At 40.4% G+C, this 21,462-nt stretch overlaps 2 protein-coding genes and 1 pseudogene across 3 annotated transcripts; 2 read left to right on the top strand and 1 right to left on the bottom strand.

Moving 5' to 3' along the window:
- Positions 1-11,092: 11,092 nt before the first annotated feature.
- On the top strand, positions 11,093-11,851 carry LOC143560732 (receptor-like protein 54). The gene has a single exon (XM_077048970.1). It carries the CDS (start codon positions 11,093-11,095, stop codon positions 11,849-11,851), a length of 759 nt encoding a protein of 252 aa, XP_076905085.1.
- Positions 11,852-15,479: 3,628 nt separating this feature from the next.
- Positions 15,480-18,558, top strand: LOC143560730 (receptor-like protein EIX2). The gene is made up of 3 exons (XM_077048969.1): positions 15,480-15,676; positions 15,739-16,790; positions 16,889-18,558. Exons 1-3 carry the CDS (start codon positions 15,480-15,482, stop codon positions 18,556-18,558), a joined length of 2,919 nt encoding a protein of 972 aa, XP_076905084.1.
- Positions 18,559-19,699: 1,141 nt separating this feature from the next.
- On the bottom strand, positions 19,700-21,116 carry LOC143560729 (protein PSK SIMULATOR 2-like; annotated as a pseudogene). The gene is made up of 4 exons (XR_013140174.1): positions 21,000-21,116; positions 20,842-20,919; positions 20,328-20,372; positions 19,700-20,247 (listed from the first exon to the last, which is right to left on the bottom strand). The product of XR_013140174.1 is annotated as a protein PSK SIMULATOR 2-like (transcript).
- Between the last annotated feature and the right edge of the window lie 346 nt (positions 21,117-21,462).

Raw genomic sequence — 21,462 nt, 5'->3', positions numbered from 1 at the left:
TCCAAAGTTCAACACCATTCATTCAAACTTCAAAAATCCAAACCGTTCGTTCAAAATTGTAAAACCCAAACAGTCCATCCGAACTTGAAAAATCCAACATTAATCCAAACCAAACAAAAAACAATTCAAACTTGAACAAACCAAACAACACAAAAAACAAACCAAATAATCAAACGACATGTCTCTTCAATATTTATTCGATCTTCGTCTTAGCGATTCACTCAAAAACACCTAAAAAGTGTAAAAATTAGTAGTTAATAAAAGATTGAAGCCGAACATGAATAACAAAATATGAATTATTACCTTTAGTCCACAATGATCATTTTGGCGAACAACATCCTAACTTTTACGGGATCAAACTTCATTGTTTTCAAAGTACTTTGACCATTATCACCTTTTTACGTAAATATGGTAGTTTGATCTGTCCTAGCATTTGGATTTTTAGTTATTCATGCTAATAACCTCCGTTTTAGCAACTCCTAGTAAAAGCCTATAATGCATATATTGTTGAAAAGGAAACTATTATTTAACCATAGTTGCATAAAAAATATATGAAGTATGAAACAAACGAGCAAATAACAAAGTGAACACGAGGTAATAATAAGAGAGAGTTACCTTCTCCACAGTTATGAGTTATGACGCAACCATCAAGAATAGAACCGTCCAATTACTTAACGCATTGATCAGCTTCCTTGATACTCAACATGGATACAAACCTGAATCCACGAGACAATTACTACATCAAAATCATACGAACCAGGTCTAACCGGTTAAACGACTCGAATCACTTACCAGCTAGATAGTACCATAGAACATTTTTACTTGAATTACTTATCTTGTATAAAAATTTACTAATAAAAAATGTAAAAAGGAATTAGAAATTTAAATAAAATGTATTATCTTGTATAAAAAATTATTAATGAAAAATGTAAAAAGTAATTAAATATACATGATTAACTTATAAATAACAAAACCGGCTGAGCTCGATCTTAAAAAACTACTATGAACTTGAATCATTTAGACCCCTAAATTTATTTGAATTTAAACATTAAAAAACTTAAACTAATAATACCATTTTAGTAGATTTGGCCTCATCCCGGTATCTTTTATACATCATCTCTTTCTCCATGATTTTCTTGTCAAATTCTGCTTGATCCACCGTTTGGACTTTGGAATACCTTCACAAAGACCTCAACCTACATGTACTTTTTATTAAAAAACAACTCTATTTCATTACTAAATCATTGATGAACTTACTTACTTGTTAACTTTCTGATAAAAACTTCCCATAATGTTTTGACTTCTTCACACCTGAAACAACATTTAAGTATATGTTCATTACCAGTAATACCCAGATGCCCTTACTGATGTAATACAGAAATTTTCTTGAAAAAATAAAAGTTTGTACACTGTGTTGGTTGACTTGTATTCTTGTAAAACTCATTTTTTAAGAGTGTTGATCAAATGATCATTTTTTATAGCTTTGAAATTGTGGCAGATATCCCGACAATCCGACACCATTACCCACAGACCATTTTTTACATAGATATTATAACTTTATAAGTCCCCAAGCAAAACCGATAGCATATTACATTACTGATTTGACCAGAAAAGTCAGCCTTTGCTAAAAATCAGTTTTGACCAACAAAAAGTCAAATTTAAATAGAAAGTTAAAAATTACCCAAACCTGCTTTATTAAGCAGCTTTTCGATAATAACCAAAATACCAAAAGGGTATGAAACTTCAAATTAAATTACTCACACAGTTTATGTTATCTTCTTTTATTTATCATATATATACAATTATACATGCTTCATACACAAAAGACTGAAAAGCGCAGAGTTACATTCTATGTGAACTTTTTCTGCATATCCGGTTCATCTTGTTTCCTTCGTTTTCCCTGCCAAATATCTCATCTTGTTAACAATTTTAACCATAAAAAAGTTTCAAAATCACTTTTATAGTAACATAACTATAACTATAGAATGCTAACGGTCTTTTCATCCATTTCAAAAATGGTATAGAAAATATACCTCAATCCACATATATGTGCTTAATGAAGTTCCGAAGTCTTTTAACATTACTACAAAAAGGGAAAAGCCATAATCACAATTTGTATTGGAAAGAAACATATTGCATTACACTCACAACCAAATACCTGTTGTTGTCAGGCAATCATTGACGTTGTGCATCCCATTCTCTCATATAATGTCATTTCCACTCTATTCTTGCACAGGCGCATTGCGACGGACGCTACGCGTCAATTGTAAGGATATTTGTGTTTAGCTAAAAAATGAATTCAAAAATAAAAATATAGCTAAAAATGAATTCAGATACGTACTTTTAAAGGAAAAAAGATGAAACCCAAAAAATGTTAATATACTAATGAAATCTGAGACGCCATCTTCATCATCATAATCATAGTCATATCATCATGATCATCAGAAGACTGCAAGAGCTACAATGGGCAAACTTGCTTCCTTTTGGTGATTTTGGCAATACCGCTTTTCTTCGTGATAATAATTATCATTTAATAATGACATGAGAACCTATGAAGAGGTAGGTCCCAGCAGAGCCCAGTTGGACCCGCAAGACTCACCTTGAAGAGGGACGTCTGCGCAAGGACCAACTGGTTCCGCAGGACCCATCATGCTCAGAGATGAAGACCTTACGCGCAGTACGCCAGCTGTTCCCGCAGAGAAAGTCTCCCAATGGTGAAGTACCCCGCCTGTCCCCGCAGCTGCGGATACAAGCCATCAGGGAAGGCTACCCGCACTAATAGCAAGGCTACACGAACAAGGCACTAACTCAATAATTCAGTGTCACCTGAAGGAATGAGCAAGGCGGGAATACTCCCGCCCAAATGAGCCAGTCCGTATGCTTCTGGAAGATCTTTTGTACTATACCTGCCAAGGTATGGACAAAATAGACAAGATCTGACCAAAGCAGCCCATGAACCAATCACAGGGTGACAGCTCACCGACAACAGTACGAGGAGCATGCTCTGGTACTGTTTGTCACTATTAGCCGCTGCCTACTCACCAACCCTTGTCGTGGCACGCACATAGCCTGCAGTTGGTGGAAAATGAATAGTACACAGCCGGCCTGGTCACTATCAGCCGCTGCCTACCCACCAACCAGCATGGCACGTGCGTAGCCCATAGTTGGTAGAACAGGAATATTATACAGTTGGCTGTACCTGCTTGGAAACCTACATTCGGCTATAAATACTCCAACACCTTGGAACGGTAGGATGATCTGGTATTTTGCCTTCACTAGCTATTTCTCTCAATATACACTTATATTCAGAGCAATCTAGTCTGATTCTCACGCCGGAGGGTGGTCACAAGGAGGAACCCCCCCCCCCCTTCTCAGCGACGAGCTCACGGTGTCTGTTTTGCAGGTCATCTGAAGAACATCCTTCTTTGCCGGACCTAACCCTCGTGGGAAACATTACTTAACCCCCAGATTATCCATAATCTACTCGGGGTCACCTAGTGTTTCTTCATTGGCGCCATCCGTGCATAAAAGCTAGAACTAATTCAGTTTTTTCAAAACTTCCGAAAAAATGGTTAACGTTACTCCGGTCCCAAGGCCAGTAAGTGACCAAGAAACCCCGGTAACCACAACCCCAGCTACTGGGGGGAACACCGGCGGTTACACAAATTTTACGAACACTACCCCGGTTACCCAAGCCGGGGCAAGTGCAGTAAACAATATTTCACTGGGGTTCACTGATGCCCAGTTGGAGAAACAGACGAGGCTCCCTCGCCAAACACTCGATCAAGTTAAGGCGTGGGCCGAAGCACGTCAGAAGGAATTCCAAGCTGAGTTGGATGAACGCTTGCGTTCACTCCAACAGGCTGACGAATTCGGAAGCACTCGACAACAGCTCAACATGAACAGTGAGTGCGAGTACTCGGACGATGATCGGGAGGAATCCGACACTGACGCGAACCCTCGCCATAGGGCGAAAAGGAAGCGTAAAGAAACGGACTTCCAACCAAGAAGGAATTTCGGAGAAACCTTCAAACCAAGGAACGCGGGGGGAAACCCACGCGACTTCTCCAAAACCTTTAGACCAACTGCTGCAAATGCGGGAACATCCAAGTTTGCAAGGGACATTGCGGAAGCAATCGCCCCGAGAAGTGCCAAACAGATGTCCAACATCGGCACTTATGATGGTCTATCCGACCCAGACGATCACTTGAACAGATTCATAGCGGGGGCAACCGTCAGTAACTGGACGGAACCCACGTGGTGTTATATATTCCAGATGACGCTGGTTGGAACGGCCAGGGCGTGGTTTGATCGTTTACCGGTCCACCACATCTATGATTGGGCGGACTTTCAACACAAGTTCAGCCAACACTTCAGTCAACAGAGGAAATATACTGAAGAGCAGTGGACGATCCTCAACTGCGTGAGAGAAGAAGATGAATCTTTACTAGACTTCATCACTCGCTTCAACTCCAAAAAACTGAGTCTGGGCAACATAAGTGAAGATCTTGTTCGCGCCGCTTTCATCCAGGGCGCCAAATACCCAGAGCTTATCCGCACGTTGACGGGTAAGGACGGCATGCCATCCACATGGGATGCCATCATGACGGCGGCCAAGCGCTTTGCCGAGACGGAGAAGCAACTGGGTAGGGATCTTCCCCAGAGTACACATCTCTACACGCAGAGGACCAGAGAAAACAATGTTCGGATCGCCCGACAGAACAAAAAGAGGAAGCTAGGTATTTGGCAGTCAAGGGTAAACTTTGACACCTCATCCAGCTCTCGCCCTCTTGTTGGCGGAAGGGATAACACGCACCCTTCAAGCCGAAAACACCGGTGGACGCCACTCACCAAAAGCGTCACGGAGATATTTGCCACCGAAAAACTCCCATGGCCAAAAGCTCCAATGATCCGGCAACGACCTAATGCGGATCAGAGCAAATCATGTGACTTCCACGGGACAAAGGGTCACAGTACAGAGGAGTGTACATCCTTGAAGGATATTGTTGAAACATTCATCAAGGATGGAAGACTTGCACACCTTGTGGCATCAATCAAGAATGGAGGAAGGAATGATAACCGGTATAAAGGCAACGGACGAAAGCCCGTTGACATCAGCATCCACATGGTTCATGGCAACATCAGAGGAAGAAAAAGACGAACGACAGAACCATGTGAATGGAATGAAGCTGAGGTGCGCTTCCCGCGAGTGCCAAGAGGACCCAGCAAGGAAGGCCCTATCGTCATCAAAAGCCAGTTGGGGCACTACATCACTTCCCGCACTCTTGTTGACAACGGCGCCTCGTCAACGGTTATGTACAGGCAGTTCTTCGACAAGCTAGACGACGAAGACAAGGAACGCCTGGAAACGGTCTACGCCTCGATGGAAGGGTTCGACGGCAGCACAAACACCCCCCTGGGTATCCTATCTTTCCCCGTCATTCTCACAGACGGGAAACACTCCCGCACAGAAGACTTGGACTTCGTCGTAATGAGGAAGCCACATCACACATACGACATTCTCTTCGAGAGAGACGGGATGGCAAGATTCAACGCCGTGGTATCTTCAGTCCACGGCATGATGGGATGGCTAACTGCTGAGGGTGTAGCGATGATCACCGGTATCCCCCAGGTATGCATCGCATCCGTCTCATCTAAACCCAAACCAAAGATGGCTAAACCAACCATTACCGAACAAGAAAAATGGGCCCTCAATGGCAAATACCCTGACCAGGCTGTTACAATTAGCCCAACAATCGCTGATCCTACGCGCACCTTACTCAAACGCTTACTACAGAGAAACGCTGACATCTTCGCGTGGACACCAGCTGACATGACTGGTGTACCTCGAAGTAAAGCAGAGCATAAGCTCAAGTGTGACCCGGCTTTTACGCCAGTCATACAAAAGCGCAGAGTAATGGGGGCGGAACAGGCTAACGCGTGTAGAACCCAAGTCAAGGAACTCCTTGACGCGGGCATCGTACGCGTTAGTAGATATCAAACATGGGTTGCAAATCCCGTTATGGTACCGAAGGCTAATAAACAATGGCGCATGTGTATAGATTTCAAAGATTTAAACAAAGCATGCCCCAAAGATTGTTACCCGTTACCCGAAATTGACCTCAAAGTGGATTCATTAGCACCGTTTCGCCTTAAATGCTTCCTTGACGCATATAAGGGGTACCATCAAATCCACATGGCTGTAGGTGATCAGGACAAAACCGCATTTCGGACGCCCGATGACACATTTTGTTATCAAATGATGCCATTCGGACTTAAGAATGCAGGGTCCACATACCAACGCCTGATGGACAAAGAGTTTCATGCCCAAATTGGGAGAAACTTGGAAGTCTACATGGATGATTTGGTCATCAAAAGCCCTGAGCCAGAAGCGATGTTGAAAGACATCGAAGAAACTTTCAACACGCTCAGAAAGATAAACATGAAGCTCAACCCGAGTAAGTGTTTCTTTGGGATGGAAGAAGGGAAGTTCTTGGGAGTCATTGTTACTAAAGATGGCTTCAGAGCGAACCCTTAAAAGGTCGAAGCCATTATCAAAATGGAATCACCTACTACCATCAAGCAAGCCCTGACACTGAATGGACGCCTAGTCGCACTTAACCGTTTTTTGTCAAACCATGCGGATAGGTCATTCCCATTCGTGTCAACATTGAGAAACTGTTTAAAGAAAACGCACTTCCGCTGGACACCAGAAGCGGAAGCAGCTTTTCAGGAAATTCGGTCACGCTTGATCGAACTCCCAACGCTCACAGCACCAGAAGCGGGGGAGGAATTAATCATATATCTTTCTGCCACAGATAGAGCAACCGGGGCAGTCCTGCTAGTAGAGCGAAAAGGTACCCAGATGCCTATTTACTATGTTAGCCGTGTCCTAACAGACGTAGAAACCCGGTACTCCACCCTGGAAAAACTAGTCTTAGCACTTGTACAGGCTTCACGCAGGCTAAGACGATATTTCCAAGGTCACTCAATCACCATTCTCACCAACTTCAAACTTGCAAACGTTCTAGGCAAACCCGAGTTATCGGGACGTCTAGCCAAATGGGCAATTGAGTTGGGGGAATATGCGATAAAGTACAAGCCAAGACCAGCCATAAAAGGCCAGGTTCTGGCTGACTTTATAGCAGAAGTCCCCGCTTCGCGGGAGAAAGAGTGCCAGGAGGAGGCTCAACCCTCCCCAGCACAGGACATCAATGATGTCTGGCGACTCTACACCGATGGAGCAGCCAGCAACGAGGGTTCAGGCGCAGGGTTGAAACTAACCAACCCAGCAGGCCAAGAATATACTTACGCTATTCGACTGGATTTTCCAAGTACGAATAACGAAGCCGAGTATGAAGCATTCTTGGCCGGGCTGAGAATTGCGTGTAAAATGGGAGTGAAAAACTTGGAAGCCCACGTGGATTCCATGTTAGTAGCCAACCAAATAAACGGAACGTACACGGCCGTGAACGACACAATGGCCCGGTACCTCGCACAAGCAAAAACCCTTATGCGCAATTTTAATGATTGTAAAGTCATACACGTCAAGCGTAGCGAAAACAAATCTGCGGATGCGTTAAGCAAGCTTGCATCATTAGCCTTCACCCATTTGGGAAAGGACATCCGCATTGAACTCCTTGAAGCACCATCAGTCCCGCACAAGGAAATTTGTGTCATCCAAACCGGCACAGAAACGTGGATGACACCGATAATAAATTACCTTGCAGCGGGTATACTACCAGAGTCAAAAACACAGGCAAGAAAAATACGTTGTAAAGCATTAAACTATCAACTCATCGATGACATCCTTTACAGACGTAACTTTCTTGGCCCACTCTTAAGGTGTGTGGACAACCAAGATGCTGACTACCTCCAAAGGGAAGTACACGAAGGCATCTGTGGAGTACACGCAGGTCCATGCGCTGTTGTAGCTAAGGTAAAGAACGCGAGATACTTTTGGCCGGGGATGCATACGGATGCGCTGGCATACATCAGAAAGTGTAGGTCTTGCCAGCTCTACGCACCCAACACGCGTCGCCAGAAGAATGAACTTGTTCCAGTCACCTCTTCATGGCCATTTCAGAAGTGGGCCATCGATGTGACATGCCCATTTCCTACAGCAGCAGGAAACGTTCAGTTCCTAGTGGTAGCCATCGACTACTTCACCAAGTGGATAGAAGCAAAACCCTTAGCCCAAACAACCGCAAAACATATTAAAAAATTTATTTGGGAATTTATTATTTGTCGTTTTGGACTTCCACAGACTTTGGTGAGTGATAACGGCACCAACTTTGCTGACAAGAAGCTACAAAAGTGGCTGGAAGAACTTCAAATCACCCACACCTTTACCTCGGTGGCACACCCGCATGGTAACGGTGAGGTGGAAAGAGCAAATAAAAGCATCGTCGAAGGCATAAAGAAAAGACTCCGGGAACACAGATCCGGCTGGGTAGACGAAGTTCCACACGTCCTTTGGGCAAACAGGACGCTGAAAAAGGCCAGTACGGGAGAAACCCCGTTCAGCCTCACTTATGGCACTGAAGCCATGGTCCCAGTCGAAATTGGTTTGCCCTCACCAAGGGTCTTGATTCAGCCAGAAGACAATGATGCGGAAAGACGGTTAGACCTTATGCTAACCGAGGAATGCAGAGACTTAGCCGCAGCGCGTGAAGAAAACTATAAGCGACAAATGCAAAAGTACTACAACACGCGGGTAAAACTCTGCAACTCCAATGTAGGAGACTACATATTGCGTAACAACGAGGCTTCAAACCAAGAGCGCCCAGGAAAACTGGCACCGGTCTGGGAAGGACCGTACATTATCAAAGAAGTTTTGGGAAAAGGCGCATACCGGCTCGAAAGGCTCGATGACACTCCTATCCCAAGAACATGGAACGGAGCTCAATTACGCAAATGTTACATGTAGATCAATTCCAAACTTGTAAAGAAAAGGCCTAGAGCCACTTCTAATGGAAATGATTCTCCTTTATCACGTTGTGTTGATAGCCTTACCTTTATACTTATGAACTTCCCACACTGATGCCGGTATTCACCGCATAAACATGGGAAGAAGTAAGTCGTTGCGTGTGGAAGGCGGCAAAACCCGCATAAACACATAAAACGGTAAAAATTTCTAAGGAAAACCTTCACGCAGGTCAGCTATAGGTGAAGTTTGGTCATCCCGATAAATGAAAGTGACGGTCTTACCCGCACAATCATGATAGAGGAAACTGAACATTGACCTATTGGCAACCGCGCGTCGAAAGGTTAACTTATTCAAAACACTTAGAAAATTTCAAAGGAAAAGATGAGGAAAACTTCCACGCATGTCAGATATAGGTAAATTTTAGCCATCCTACTAAGTGAAAGTGACGGTCTTATCCGCACAATCACGAAAGAGGAAGCACAACTTTAACTTATTATCTGCCACGTTGAAAAGTTAACTTATCTAAGTACTCAAGAAATTGCTAAGTTAAAACAAAATATGCGCGAAATAAGCAAGGCAAGGCATTAACAAATAATCTTTATTCCATCAACATTCAAACATTACAAGAAGTGCTGGGTACATACCCGCATACAAGATTAGAAGTCTACAAACATAAAAATCTACTCTAATGGTGGAAAGGGATCTAAAGTATCAAGCTTCAGGACCACTCCCACTTGGACCCGCACCATCAGTAGAGTGTGGCGGTTCAAGGAAAGCTTTGAGGATAGTTAGCCCATCATCAGCAGCAGCAATCTCGTTTACCTTCTCCACCACCGGATGCGGGAAGGCGGCATACTGATTCACTGCTTGGTCATACGCAGCTTCAGTATCCACATTGTAAAGAGGGAAATTGGAAGGCGGAATGCCTTGTTCAGCAAACCCTAGACCAAGCAAGAAGCCAACCTTTTCCCCATCCTCATGAGAAGCGTTGAGGGTTGCGCTAGTCGCATCGTCATATGATGTGTTCGTGAACACCCGATGCACAACCTAAAAAACAGAAGTATATCAAAAACTCTTCAGTGTAAGGAAAAGCGTAAAGAAATTGTGAAACTGCGCATACCTGCGACAACGCTTCTCGAAGAAGCCATTCCTTGGTAACCAGAGCCTCCTGGAGGGCAGCTTGAGCTTCATTACGGGCGCGTTCGGCTTCGTTCTTTGTAAGGTTGGCAAGCAACACATCTTTGGCTGCAGCCTCTTCGACGCCCTTTAGCTTACGCTCAGTGTGGTCAAGCACCCCCCTCTGGTCCAAGATCTCTTGGAGCTTCTTGGCATCTTCCATGGCCAAGGCATCATGAGCCTGCTGGAGCCTCTCTAATTTGGCTTTAAGTTCCTCATTCTCGATGCGTAGAGGCTCAGCAGCAGCTTCAGCCTTGGTGGCCCTCTCGGTTGCGTTCCGTGCAGTTTCCTTAGCCAACCGAAGCTCTTCATTAACAGCTTGGGCGGCCTTGGAACGGGCCTCGAGACGAGCCTGAACGTCAACCTCAAGGGCCTTGAAGGCCTTCTCCTTTTCCGCAGCAACGGCGGCAAGCTTCGCATTCTCCTCCCGGATAGCCCGCGCCTGAGCCACTTCAAGGCTACGCGCCGTCTTTAACTTGTCGTTTTCACGACAAAGTAGCTCGACGCGCGGCTGCATCCGGGCGAGGAGGATTCGGAGCTCGTTGGACAGCCTACCTTCCTGGTAGCTGGCCATGGCCTCCCCCAGCGCACCGCTTGGGGCGGCGTGACGCGCCCATTCGACGCACTCCTCAGCAGTCAGCTACTGCTGAGGATGTTGAAGGTTATCCTCCGTTTGATCAAGACAGCTACTTAGATGTTGAAGACTTTGTTAGAGTTTTGAGTAATGATGACTACTTGGTTGGTGATGAGGTGAATTCTTGTTTGACAGAGTTGGTGAATCTAAAACATCTTGACTTGAGTGGGAATGATTTCCAAGAAAGCCGAGTTCCAGAGTTCATTGGATCCTTAAAACAACTAAGGTATCTAAATCTCTCTGCTACAGGTTTAAGTGGTAATACTCCCCATCAAATTGGAAATCTTTCCAATTTGAAGGTTCTTGATCTCAGTACACCACCATATAACACACAAGGTTTGATGGCATATGACATGGCTTGGATTTCAGGCCTTTCAAAACTCGAGCATCTTGACATGTCTGGAATGAATCTTAGCGTAACACAAAACCTTGACAACTTGGTTTACTCTATTCCTTCCTTAATGAATTTAAGGTTGTCTTATTGTGGACTCTCTATGGTTGATCTTGGTTCTCGTCATCTTAATTCAAGTAGAGAGCATGCCAACATCAAAGTCGTGGATCTTAGTGAAAATGGTTTCATGGAACTTCCTAGCTTATTTCGTAACATGACATCCCTAGCACTCCTTGATCTTTCAGGTTTTTACGTTTATCCTCGTGTTAGTACGACATGGAGTTTTGAGAACTTGCTAAACATGGTGCCTTCTATATCAATGTTGCGTTTATCAAGTTGTAGGCTTCAAAAGGTTAATTTTTCTCCCACTAATCTTAATTTTAGTACACATTCTAACATCAAACACTTGCACCTTGACCGAAATGAAATTGAAGGCAAAATCCCATATGTTTTGACAAACATGACTTCCCTGTTATCCCTTGACCTTGCATTTAACAAGTTGAGTTCATCAATTCCTGTCATCCCTAATCTTCTTAAGCTCGATATTACCGCAAATAACTTTAGGCAAATTGAGGATGTTGGAATTTGGAGACATTGTAACCTCAAAGAGTTGATTGTTTCACGCAATAATCTCGAAGGAGAAATAATTGGCCATCAACTAAAGTATCTAAATGCTCTCAAAATTCATTGGAGATTTTGGATTTATATGAGAATGCATTAAACGGTTCAATTCCAGAATCCCTTGGAAGATTGATTAGTTTAAGACGCTTAGATCTATCATGGAATGAACTGACGGGTTCAATACCTGAAGCTCTAGGGAAATTAACATCTTTAACAACAATGCATCTGAATGTTAACGGGTTTACAGGTCCCATCCCAGTATCACTAGGAAAACTAAAATCATTAAGAGTGCTGTCAGTGTCTTCAAATTTGTTAAATGGGACCATTCCAAATTCAATTGGGCAACTCACAAGGCTCCATTTCCTAGACGTCTCTAACAATTCTTTACAAGGAGTGGTTTCAGAAGCCCTTTTTGCTAACCTCTCGAAGTTGAAGTGCTTGGATACCTACTCTAATACTAAATTGCTTTTAAATATTTCACGTGAATGGATACCTCCATTCCAATTGAAAGCCATCCGACTCCGTTCTTGCAGGATAGAAAATGGATTTCCACAATGGCTTCGAACGCAAAGGGAACTTGAGATATTAGTGTTATCAAATACTAGCATTTCTAGACTTCTTCCCACTTCGTTGCGCCTCATGCCCATGATACGCGTATTAGATCTTTCTAACAACAAACTCACCGGTCCTTAGGCAAACCTTCCATATATATATATATGAGGTTAGGTACGGATTAGGAGGTGATCTACTTTGGCAAAATAATCTTTTCACAGGGTTGATTCCATGGTGGTTGTGCAAAATGACATACTTGAAAGTTCTTGTCCTTTCTAGAAATAGGTTGACTGGAAAAATCCCCAGGTGCCTATGGAATACGTCCTTGGAAGCGATTGTGCTTGGTTCAAATAGGCTATCTGGTGTCATACCACGTCCTTTAGCCCTTAATCCATCCTTGGAATGGTTACAATTAAACAACAATAGCTTTAGTGGAAAGCTTCCTCAAGATTTTGTGTATTTTGAAGGTTTGGTATTCTTGGATTTGGGTGAGAACAAAATCTCAGGAAACAAACCTGAATAGATTGGAGAAAAATTACAACATTAAATGCTTTCAGGTTGCATAAGAATAATTTCATCGTTTTGATTTTAATGATAAATTTACTAGCAAAAAAAAAAAATTAGAATATGCTGAAGAAGAAGTTTATATTGGTGTGCAAGAGCAAGTTGAAAGTAAATCTCAACTACTTCAAATTTTAGATCTCGCGCACAACAAATTAACGGGGCCCATCCCTCATCGTTTCGGATAGTTGGATGCCATGAAATTAGAGGATCAATTTAATAACTATCATTTCCATGTGTCTAGTTTCCAAAATTTGATGCAGGTCCTCAAAGGTACTACACTTGACTATAAACAAGCCCTTGAATTTGTCATAAGCATGGATCTTTCTAGCAATAAACTTGTTGGAGAAGTACCTGAAGCGTTGCTGATGGCACTTAATGCATTGGTTGGTCTCAATTTGTCTTATAATGGTTTTACCGGGGGCATTCCAAAAACTATTGGAAACATGAAGTCGTTATTTTCTCTCGATTTGTCAGCAAACGAGTTGTCCACGGGTGATTCCTCAAAGCATGGCAGCTTTGAATTTCTTGAGTCACTTGAATTTGTCACACAACAACTTGTCAGGACAAATTCCAACGGGAAATCAGTTGCGGACACTTACGGATCCATCAATATATGCTGATAACACAAATCTTTGTGGTGCACCGCTGCCAAAGGAATGCTATCCCCGTGAAAAGCCACCAACCACAAGTAGCAAGAAGAAAGATGAAAATGCTAATGAGCTGAACAAGTTATGGTTTTACTTGGATATAGTGTGTTTTGCAACAGGTTTTTGGGGTATTATTGGAGTGTTGGTGTTAAAGAAAGAATGGAGACATAAGCTTTTCATGTTTTTATGTTTTTGAGGTAGCCATGGACAAGATATACGTTGCAATGTTAGAAACTTGAAGTTGAAAAGAAGAAGAGGAAGGGAGGCTGCATAGAAACTAAGTGTTTATAGATTAATATATCTACGATAAGTAATTACTTTCCTTTTCACTGCTTGTACGATGCTTCAACAAATAATATATTGTAATTGTGCTTTTATATTTGTAAGGCACTTGGAACATATCCAGATTTGATAAACGTACCTTAAAGTTAAGAGAGAGTGGATTATTTCACTTCAGTCGGTAACAATAGAATTTAACCACCTAGAATTCTGTAGAAATATTATTTTCTGAATTTGGCTCACCTCATCACAATGCAGATGCAACTGAGAATAAATACAGAAAAAAAAAAGAAACTGCCTTCAAAATTAAAAATGGAGGAGATAATTATTGTATTAAACATCTTAGTAGACCTAGAAATATCTTTAAAAAACAGAGACCATCACAATCTCCTGCAGAGAACTGCCTTCAAATGGTGGAGATAATTATTGTATCAAATAGGCCTGTAAACGTACCGACTGTTCGGTGAACTGTTCGTGAACCGTTCGGCGGGAAGTTTGTTTATTTAATAGACGAACGAACATGAACAAAAAAGTTGGGTTCGTTTAATTAAACAAACGAACATGAACACATGTTCCGTTCGTTCATTTATGTTCATCAACGTTCGTTTATGTTTGTTTATTTATGTTCATTTATGTATTGATAGAAAAATAATTAAATATTATCTGGATCTGTCATCTACTTAAAGGTTTTATATTTGTTAATTTGTATTCATTTAAGTGTTTTCATTTATGTTCGTTTGTGTTCATTTACATTTGTTCATATATGTTCATTCATGTTCTTTATCTTTGTTCATTTAGAGTTTAAACAAACAAACTTTAACGAACACAGATGTTCATTTTTTAAATAGACGAACATGAACATAAATATTTGTTCGATTAAGTGTTCGTGTTTGTTTAAAGTTAAATTGACGAACACGAACATGCCCTTGTTCGTGTTCGTTCGATTCATTTATTGGCTTTCATTATTCACATTGATAAATGCATTGGTCTAAATCTCTAGTCTCTGTTGATTTTATTAGTGTTCGCATGTATTCATGAACCGTTCATGAACATTCATTTCCTTAATGAACGAACAAACACGAACGTAAAATCTCGTTTGGTAAGTGTTCGTGAACATATTATTTCCTTAGCGAACAAGAACAAGGCCTTGTTCGTGTTCGTTCGGTTCGTTTACAGCCCTAGGATCAAACACAGTAACAATTATCTAGCCATTGACTGATCCATTCATAAATTCCAGATTTTAAACCGGGCGTCACTTAAGTCTTTCATTTTTAATACATTTGGTATATTACAATTGTTTTGTAAGTCGTAGTATTTTCTAAAGGAGAAACGCATTTTACAAGTTTAATATTGATTTGTACCTTTGTGGTACGCAAAAGGAAATTACTTAGAATAAACCTTGTGGACCACGTACTGTGAAGACTTAGGGTCAACCATATATGGCTTTATGTGGCTCATGCATGGCCCATGAGGAATAGATCACAATGAATTCCAAGTCTCCGCTGACCAGTAACTTGATCGTTTAGTGATTTATAAGTAAAAATAGTGTGTGGGCACAAGATAATCAATATTTCCATCACCTACACCAGTATTTCTATAAAACCTTCAAAGTAATATTTGGGTTGAAACATGGAGAATACTCATTGTGGTTTGGGAATTTCTCTCTTTTTCATATTTATCTTTTTAATGGCGACCGCACATAAATGTGTGGGTGTTGGAAATCTCACAAGAGCTTCTTGTTATGAGCGAGAGAGACTAGCTCTTGTCAAGTTCAAACAAAGCATAATATATGACCATGGAATGCTTTCATCATGGGAGGTAGGCAATGATTGTTGTAGGTGGGAAGGAGTCGGTTGTGACAATACCACTGGAAGAGTGGAAGGGTTGTCAGCCTTCATCTCAGAAGCTATTACAGGGAAAACTATGGCTTAGTTGATCGATACAGCAACTTGCTTGCTGAAGAATACAGTTTAGGTGGTGTTAGTTATGGCTTCTTCTTACGTTATGATGAGCGGTATTACTTAGATGGTCATGAGCTGAATTCTTGTTTGAAAGAGTTGGTGAATCTAAAGCATCTAGACTTGAGTGGAAATAATTTTCGAGGGAGTCGATTTCCAGAGTTCATTGGATCCTTGAAACAACTAAGGTATCTCAATTTCTCTAATGTAGGTTTAATTGGTAATATTCCCCATCACATTGGAAATCTTTCCAATTTGAAGGTTCTTGATCTCAGTTTATCATCAGATAGCTCAAATGACTTAATGATAGATGATATGGCATGGATCTCTAGTCTCTCAAAACTCGAGCATCTTGACTTGAGTGGAGTGGATCTTAGCAGGGCACAAAACCTTGATAGCTTACTTTATATGCCTTCTTTATTGAACTTAAGTTTGTCTAGGTGTGGATTCTCAATAGCTCATCTTGGTTCTCATCATCTTAATTACAGTAGAGAACTTGCCAGTATTAAACACTTGGATCTTAGTGAAAATTATTTGAGAGGTGAACTACCTGGCTTATTTGTAAACATGACATCCCTAGAGTCCCTTGATCTTTCATTGAATAATGTTACTATGGCATGGAGCTTTGAAAACTTGCTACAGATGATACTGTATGTTTTAGAGTTGCATTTGTCAGATTGTAACATCCAAAAGATCAATCTTTCACCCAATAATCTTAGTTTAAGTATACATTCTAGCATCCAACACCTCGATCTCAGCCTCAATGAAATTGAAGGCAGATTTCCATATGTTTTAACAAACATGAGTTCCCTATTATCCGTTGACCTTTCATATAATGGTTTGAACTCATCAATTCCTATTATGCCTAACCTTTTTAAGCTTGATATTTCGGGAAATAACTTTAGGAATATTGAGGATGTTGGACTTTGGAGACAATGTAACCTCAAACACTTGTTTGTTTCATCGAGTAATCTTGAAGGAGAAATAATTGGTCCATCAACCAATGTATCTGAATGCTCTCATATTCATTGGAGATGTTGTATTTGGATCATAATAAATTAAAGTACTCAATTGCAGAATCCCTGGGACGATTGACTAATTTAAGAGAATTAGATCTATCGTTCAATGAACTAACAGGTTCCATCCCAGTATTTATAGGAAGACTCACTTCATTAAGAGTGTTTTCAGTGTCTTCAAACTTTTTAAATGGGACCATTCCAAATTCAATTGGGCAACTCACCAAACTCTACAGTTTAGATGTCTCTAACAACTCTTTACATGGAGTTCTTTCAGAAGACCATTTTGCTAACCTCTCGATGTTGAAGCGTTTGAATGCTGATTATAATTATAAATTGCTTTTCAATATTTCGCCTCATTGGATACCTCCATTCCAATTAAAAGTCGTTCGACTTCATTCTTGCAAGATTGAAGACCGATTTCCAAAATGGTTTCGAACTCAAACGAGCCTTAAGGAGTTAGTGTTGTCCAATGCTAGCATTTATGGACCTCTTCCCACATGGTTTCGCCTCATGCCCATGATAAGTATCATAGATCTCTCTCACAACAAACTCACCGGTACTTTGGTGAACCTTCATTCTGTGTTTGAGGTTATCTATGAATTCGGAGGCATGTTAATTTTGCAAGATAACCTTTTCCAAGGATCGATTCCATGGTGGTTGTGCACACGGACAGATTTGAAAGTTCTTGATCTTTCAAGAAATAGGTTGACTGGTGAAATTCCTAGTTGCTTATGGAGTCTACCCTTGGATATGGTTCTACTTAGTTCAAATAGGCTATATGGTGGCATACCGAATCCCATAGGCTATAACCCATCCTTGCGGTGGTTACAGTTGAATGACAATAACTTGAGTGGAGAGCTCCCGTATTTTGGGTATTTTAGAAGTTTGATGGTCTTAGATTTGGGTGAGAACAAAATCTCTGGGATCATACCTGAATGGAATGTAGATGAGTTAATGGTCCTCAGGTTGCATAAGAATAACTTTAGTGGAAGAATTCCTTCCTTTTTGTGCCAATCTAGATCACTACGTATTTTAGATCTCGCGCAAAACAACTTACAAGGATCCATCCCTTCTTGTTTTGAATATTTTGATGGCATGAAAGCGAACAATGATGTCAACTATTGGGGTTTGTTTGGTTACGGACATGTGGTGCAGGTTCTCAAAGGTATCGCACTCAGCTTCAAAGGTTACGGACATGTGATCTTTCTTCGAAGCATTGATCTTTCAAGCAATAAACTTTTTGGAGAAATTCCTAAGGGGCTAACAACACTTGATGGATTAGTGAGTCTTAATTTGTCTTATAATTGTTTTACCGGGAACATTCCAGAAGACATTGGGAACATGAAGACGTTGGAATCTCTTGATTTGTCAGCAAACAAGTTGACAGGGGTGATTCCACCAAGCATGGCAGCTTTGAATGACTTGGAGTCCTTGAATCCGTCACACAACAACTTGTCAGGACAAATTCCAACAGGATGTCAATTGTCGACGTTTATCTCATCCTCATATGCTGATAATCCATATCTATGTGGTGAACCACTACCAAAGAAATGCTTCCCTCATGAAAACACAAGAAGCAAGTACAAATACAAAAATGGTAAGGTATGGTTTTACTTGGACATAATGAGTGGTTTTGCAACAGGTTTTTGGGGTATCATAGGAGTTTTGTTGTTCAAGAAACAATGGAGACAAAAGCTTTTCAACTTTTCTAAGGTAGCCATGGACATGATATATGTTGCAATTGCAATTAGAGTTTTGAAGATGAAAAGAGCAAAAGCGGCTACATAGAATTCAAGTAATTGTGGGATATCTTATCTATTATATAAATAATTGTTTTCCTTTTGTTAATGTAATCCTTATATTCTATTCTACTTCTTACTATTATTGTAATTTTTATATTTGAAATCCATTTGAACGTGTGTGTTTTACATTTTTATGTTTGATTCTGGTGTAAACTGTTACAATAAGTGATGATCATAATGCGTTAGGCTGGAATTTTGGTTGGACCTCATTAGTTAATATGTATGACTCATCGGGTTTCGGGTTTTCAATCGGGTTTTTGTCAAAATACCTATTGGGTATACCCGGCCCAAAACCCATCGGATTTCTATCGAATTTTGACAAAATATAACTAATCGATTACAAATAATGATTACCATAAAATAAAATGTCTCAAATAATTGCTAAAATAAGTTTCAACAAATAATATATTTAAAATATTTAAAGCATACTATATATAAATATATAAAAAGTTATGTCGGGTGCATCAGGTATATAATCGGGTAAATGGGTTAATGTTATCGGGTAATCGGGTCGGGAAGTCGGGTATATTGCAAATCCCAACCCCACGAAAAATTTTAAAACTAATCCCAAACCCTAATGGGTCAGGTATTGCCCGTCCCATTTATGTCGGCTTTCGGGTTTTCCCATCGGGTTCGGGTTTCATTTCCATCCTAATGTATGAGTATACTCAAATTATATAACCACTTATGTTTAGGCAAACTATAACTGGTTCACTGTTATAAAGATTGTCAACTGTTTGGTCCAAATAGACAAGCAACACAAATCACCGCATTGCCAGCTTTCACTAGAAATTGCGGTTTGGTTTTGGTTCCATGTTTCTCTTGTGCTAGCTAATAACCAACTTCAATTTCGGGTCGATTTCAGTTCAATTAACCAGTTAGATTTGCATCTCTAAGTTTAACTAAAAAATGTTGGGGGCTTTATGGGCCTAAAGCAAGTGTTTTTCTTCTAACAAAGTCGAGTTCGCCCAGACTAGAAGAGCAGAGTCATCGTTAACACCAAACAAGCAAAGAAAAATCAGGGGCAATAATAATTCAATCATTTGTGTGCTCAAAAAGAAAAAGAAATAAAGTAAACTACTCGACATTCTTAAATTAAGATCTTATAACTTACTAAATATACACATATAACAACAAAATAATCGCTTTCCGATGCGCACCAACAGCTCCAGATGTTGTACCTTATCTTGCTATAAATGAATGGCCTTGAGAATATATACCAACAGCTTAAAAAGTTGTATCTAAACCATCCAAAACATCTAACATGTCAGCATTCGTATACCCCGGTTCCCACCTGGGAGAGCTTCCCATGCTTCTACTCGATGCAAAAACTGCACTTCGCTTCTGCTTGACCACCATAAACTGTTGACTTTTGCTTATTCCTGGAACCAACATTCTCCTTTTCATCACCTCTTCTAGAAGCTTCCTATCTTCCGAAGATATTTCAACCCTTTGTAGTTTACCATTCACTTTCAATTTAGATGGATCTGAATACACATTACGAGACGGGGCGTATTTTGGAACCTTATCTCTAAATCTAACTAGACTTATTAGACGATGAAGCCATATAATCAAATCAAGAATGTATCGGTCCATTTTTTGTTTATCTGCGTGATAAAGCGTCTGAAGCCGAATAATATTATTACTCCCTGCTGTTTTCTTCCCAAACTCATTACTGTTCCAAAATAACAAGTTTACATGATTAAAGATGAAAGAAACTATAAATAAATAGACACAAAACAATAAATTGTTTACCCCGTGTTTGCCCACTCGCCAACCCATCCAAAACCTTGATGCGCTCTGAAAACACAAAATGTGAAAATTGGAAAGCATTAGTAACATTAATGAAATTATGGAAAGTTAATTACACGGATGGTCCCCCTGTAGTTTAGGCAAAGCAACAACTTTGGGCACCACTTTGAAAAGCTGCATCTTTGGGGTTCGTGGTTTTAGTTTTGTAACAAGTTTGGGCATTAACACTTAACATTTGTTAACTTTTCTGTTAAGTGTAGATGAAATGACCAAAATACCCTTCTGTTAATTTTGCCTTTTTGCTATTCAAGGGTATTTTGATCCTTGTATATATACTTATCAGAATAGTTGACAGAAGTTGGTGTGTAGCCCAGACTTGTTACAATATTATAACCACGAACCCCAAACATGCAACTTTTCAAAGTTAATACACAAACTAGTCTTTGCTCAAACCACGGGGACCACTTGTGTAATTAATTCTAAAACAAAACATTGTTAAAAGGTTATAAAAAGATACTTGGTAGTATCTGTAGCTACTGGAACGAGCCACTGGAGTGTTTTTTTCCGTTTCAGCTTTTATTTGAGGCATTGTCATCTGAAGCAACGCATTTTCTCTTTAAATATTTATTATAAGAAGAAAATGTTTATTATAAAAAGTAAATATATAAGGCCTACCACTTCTTTGGAGTCAAGTGCTTGTAAACGTGAACGTAAAGCTGCTTTTACGTTTGCTGGCAAACCATTATATAAGTTGTCTCTCATATTAGGAGGCAGTGAGACCCAGCAAACCATTATATAAGTTGTCTCTCATATTAGGAGGCAGTGAGATGGGTCGTGCTGCCTGTAATAATTAATTAAATAATAAAAAATATTTTGTAACCAAAAAGGAAAAGAAAACTAGAGTTGAATCAGCTTACAATGTTGTCCATTTGAGTGACTAAATTGGCATAGTGTAAAGCAAGACCTGCAGCACCTAACGTCTCTGGCTTTTTTGGAGAACCCTTTTCATTATCCGTTGAATTCGGCACTAAAGAAAAAAAAAATACCATTTTACAAAATTATACTTAAATATTAATAGTTTATATATAAGTTTTAAATACCATTCTCTTCAAAATCCTCCATTATTGCTTGATGGATG

The sequence above is a fragment of the Bidens hawaiensis genome, unplaced genomic scaffold (genome assembly GCF_021521415.1).
Source record: "Bidens hawaiensis isolate Kalapana, Puna unplaced genomic scaffold, B.hawaiensis_p1.1 tig00020431_1, whole genome shotgun sequence".
Taxonomy (NCBI): domain Eukaryota; kingdom Viridiplantae; phylum Streptophyta; class Magnoliopsida; order Asterales; family Asteraceae; genus Bidens; species Bidens hawaiensis.
This window is presented reverse-complemented; position numbering and strand designations above follow the sequence as displayed.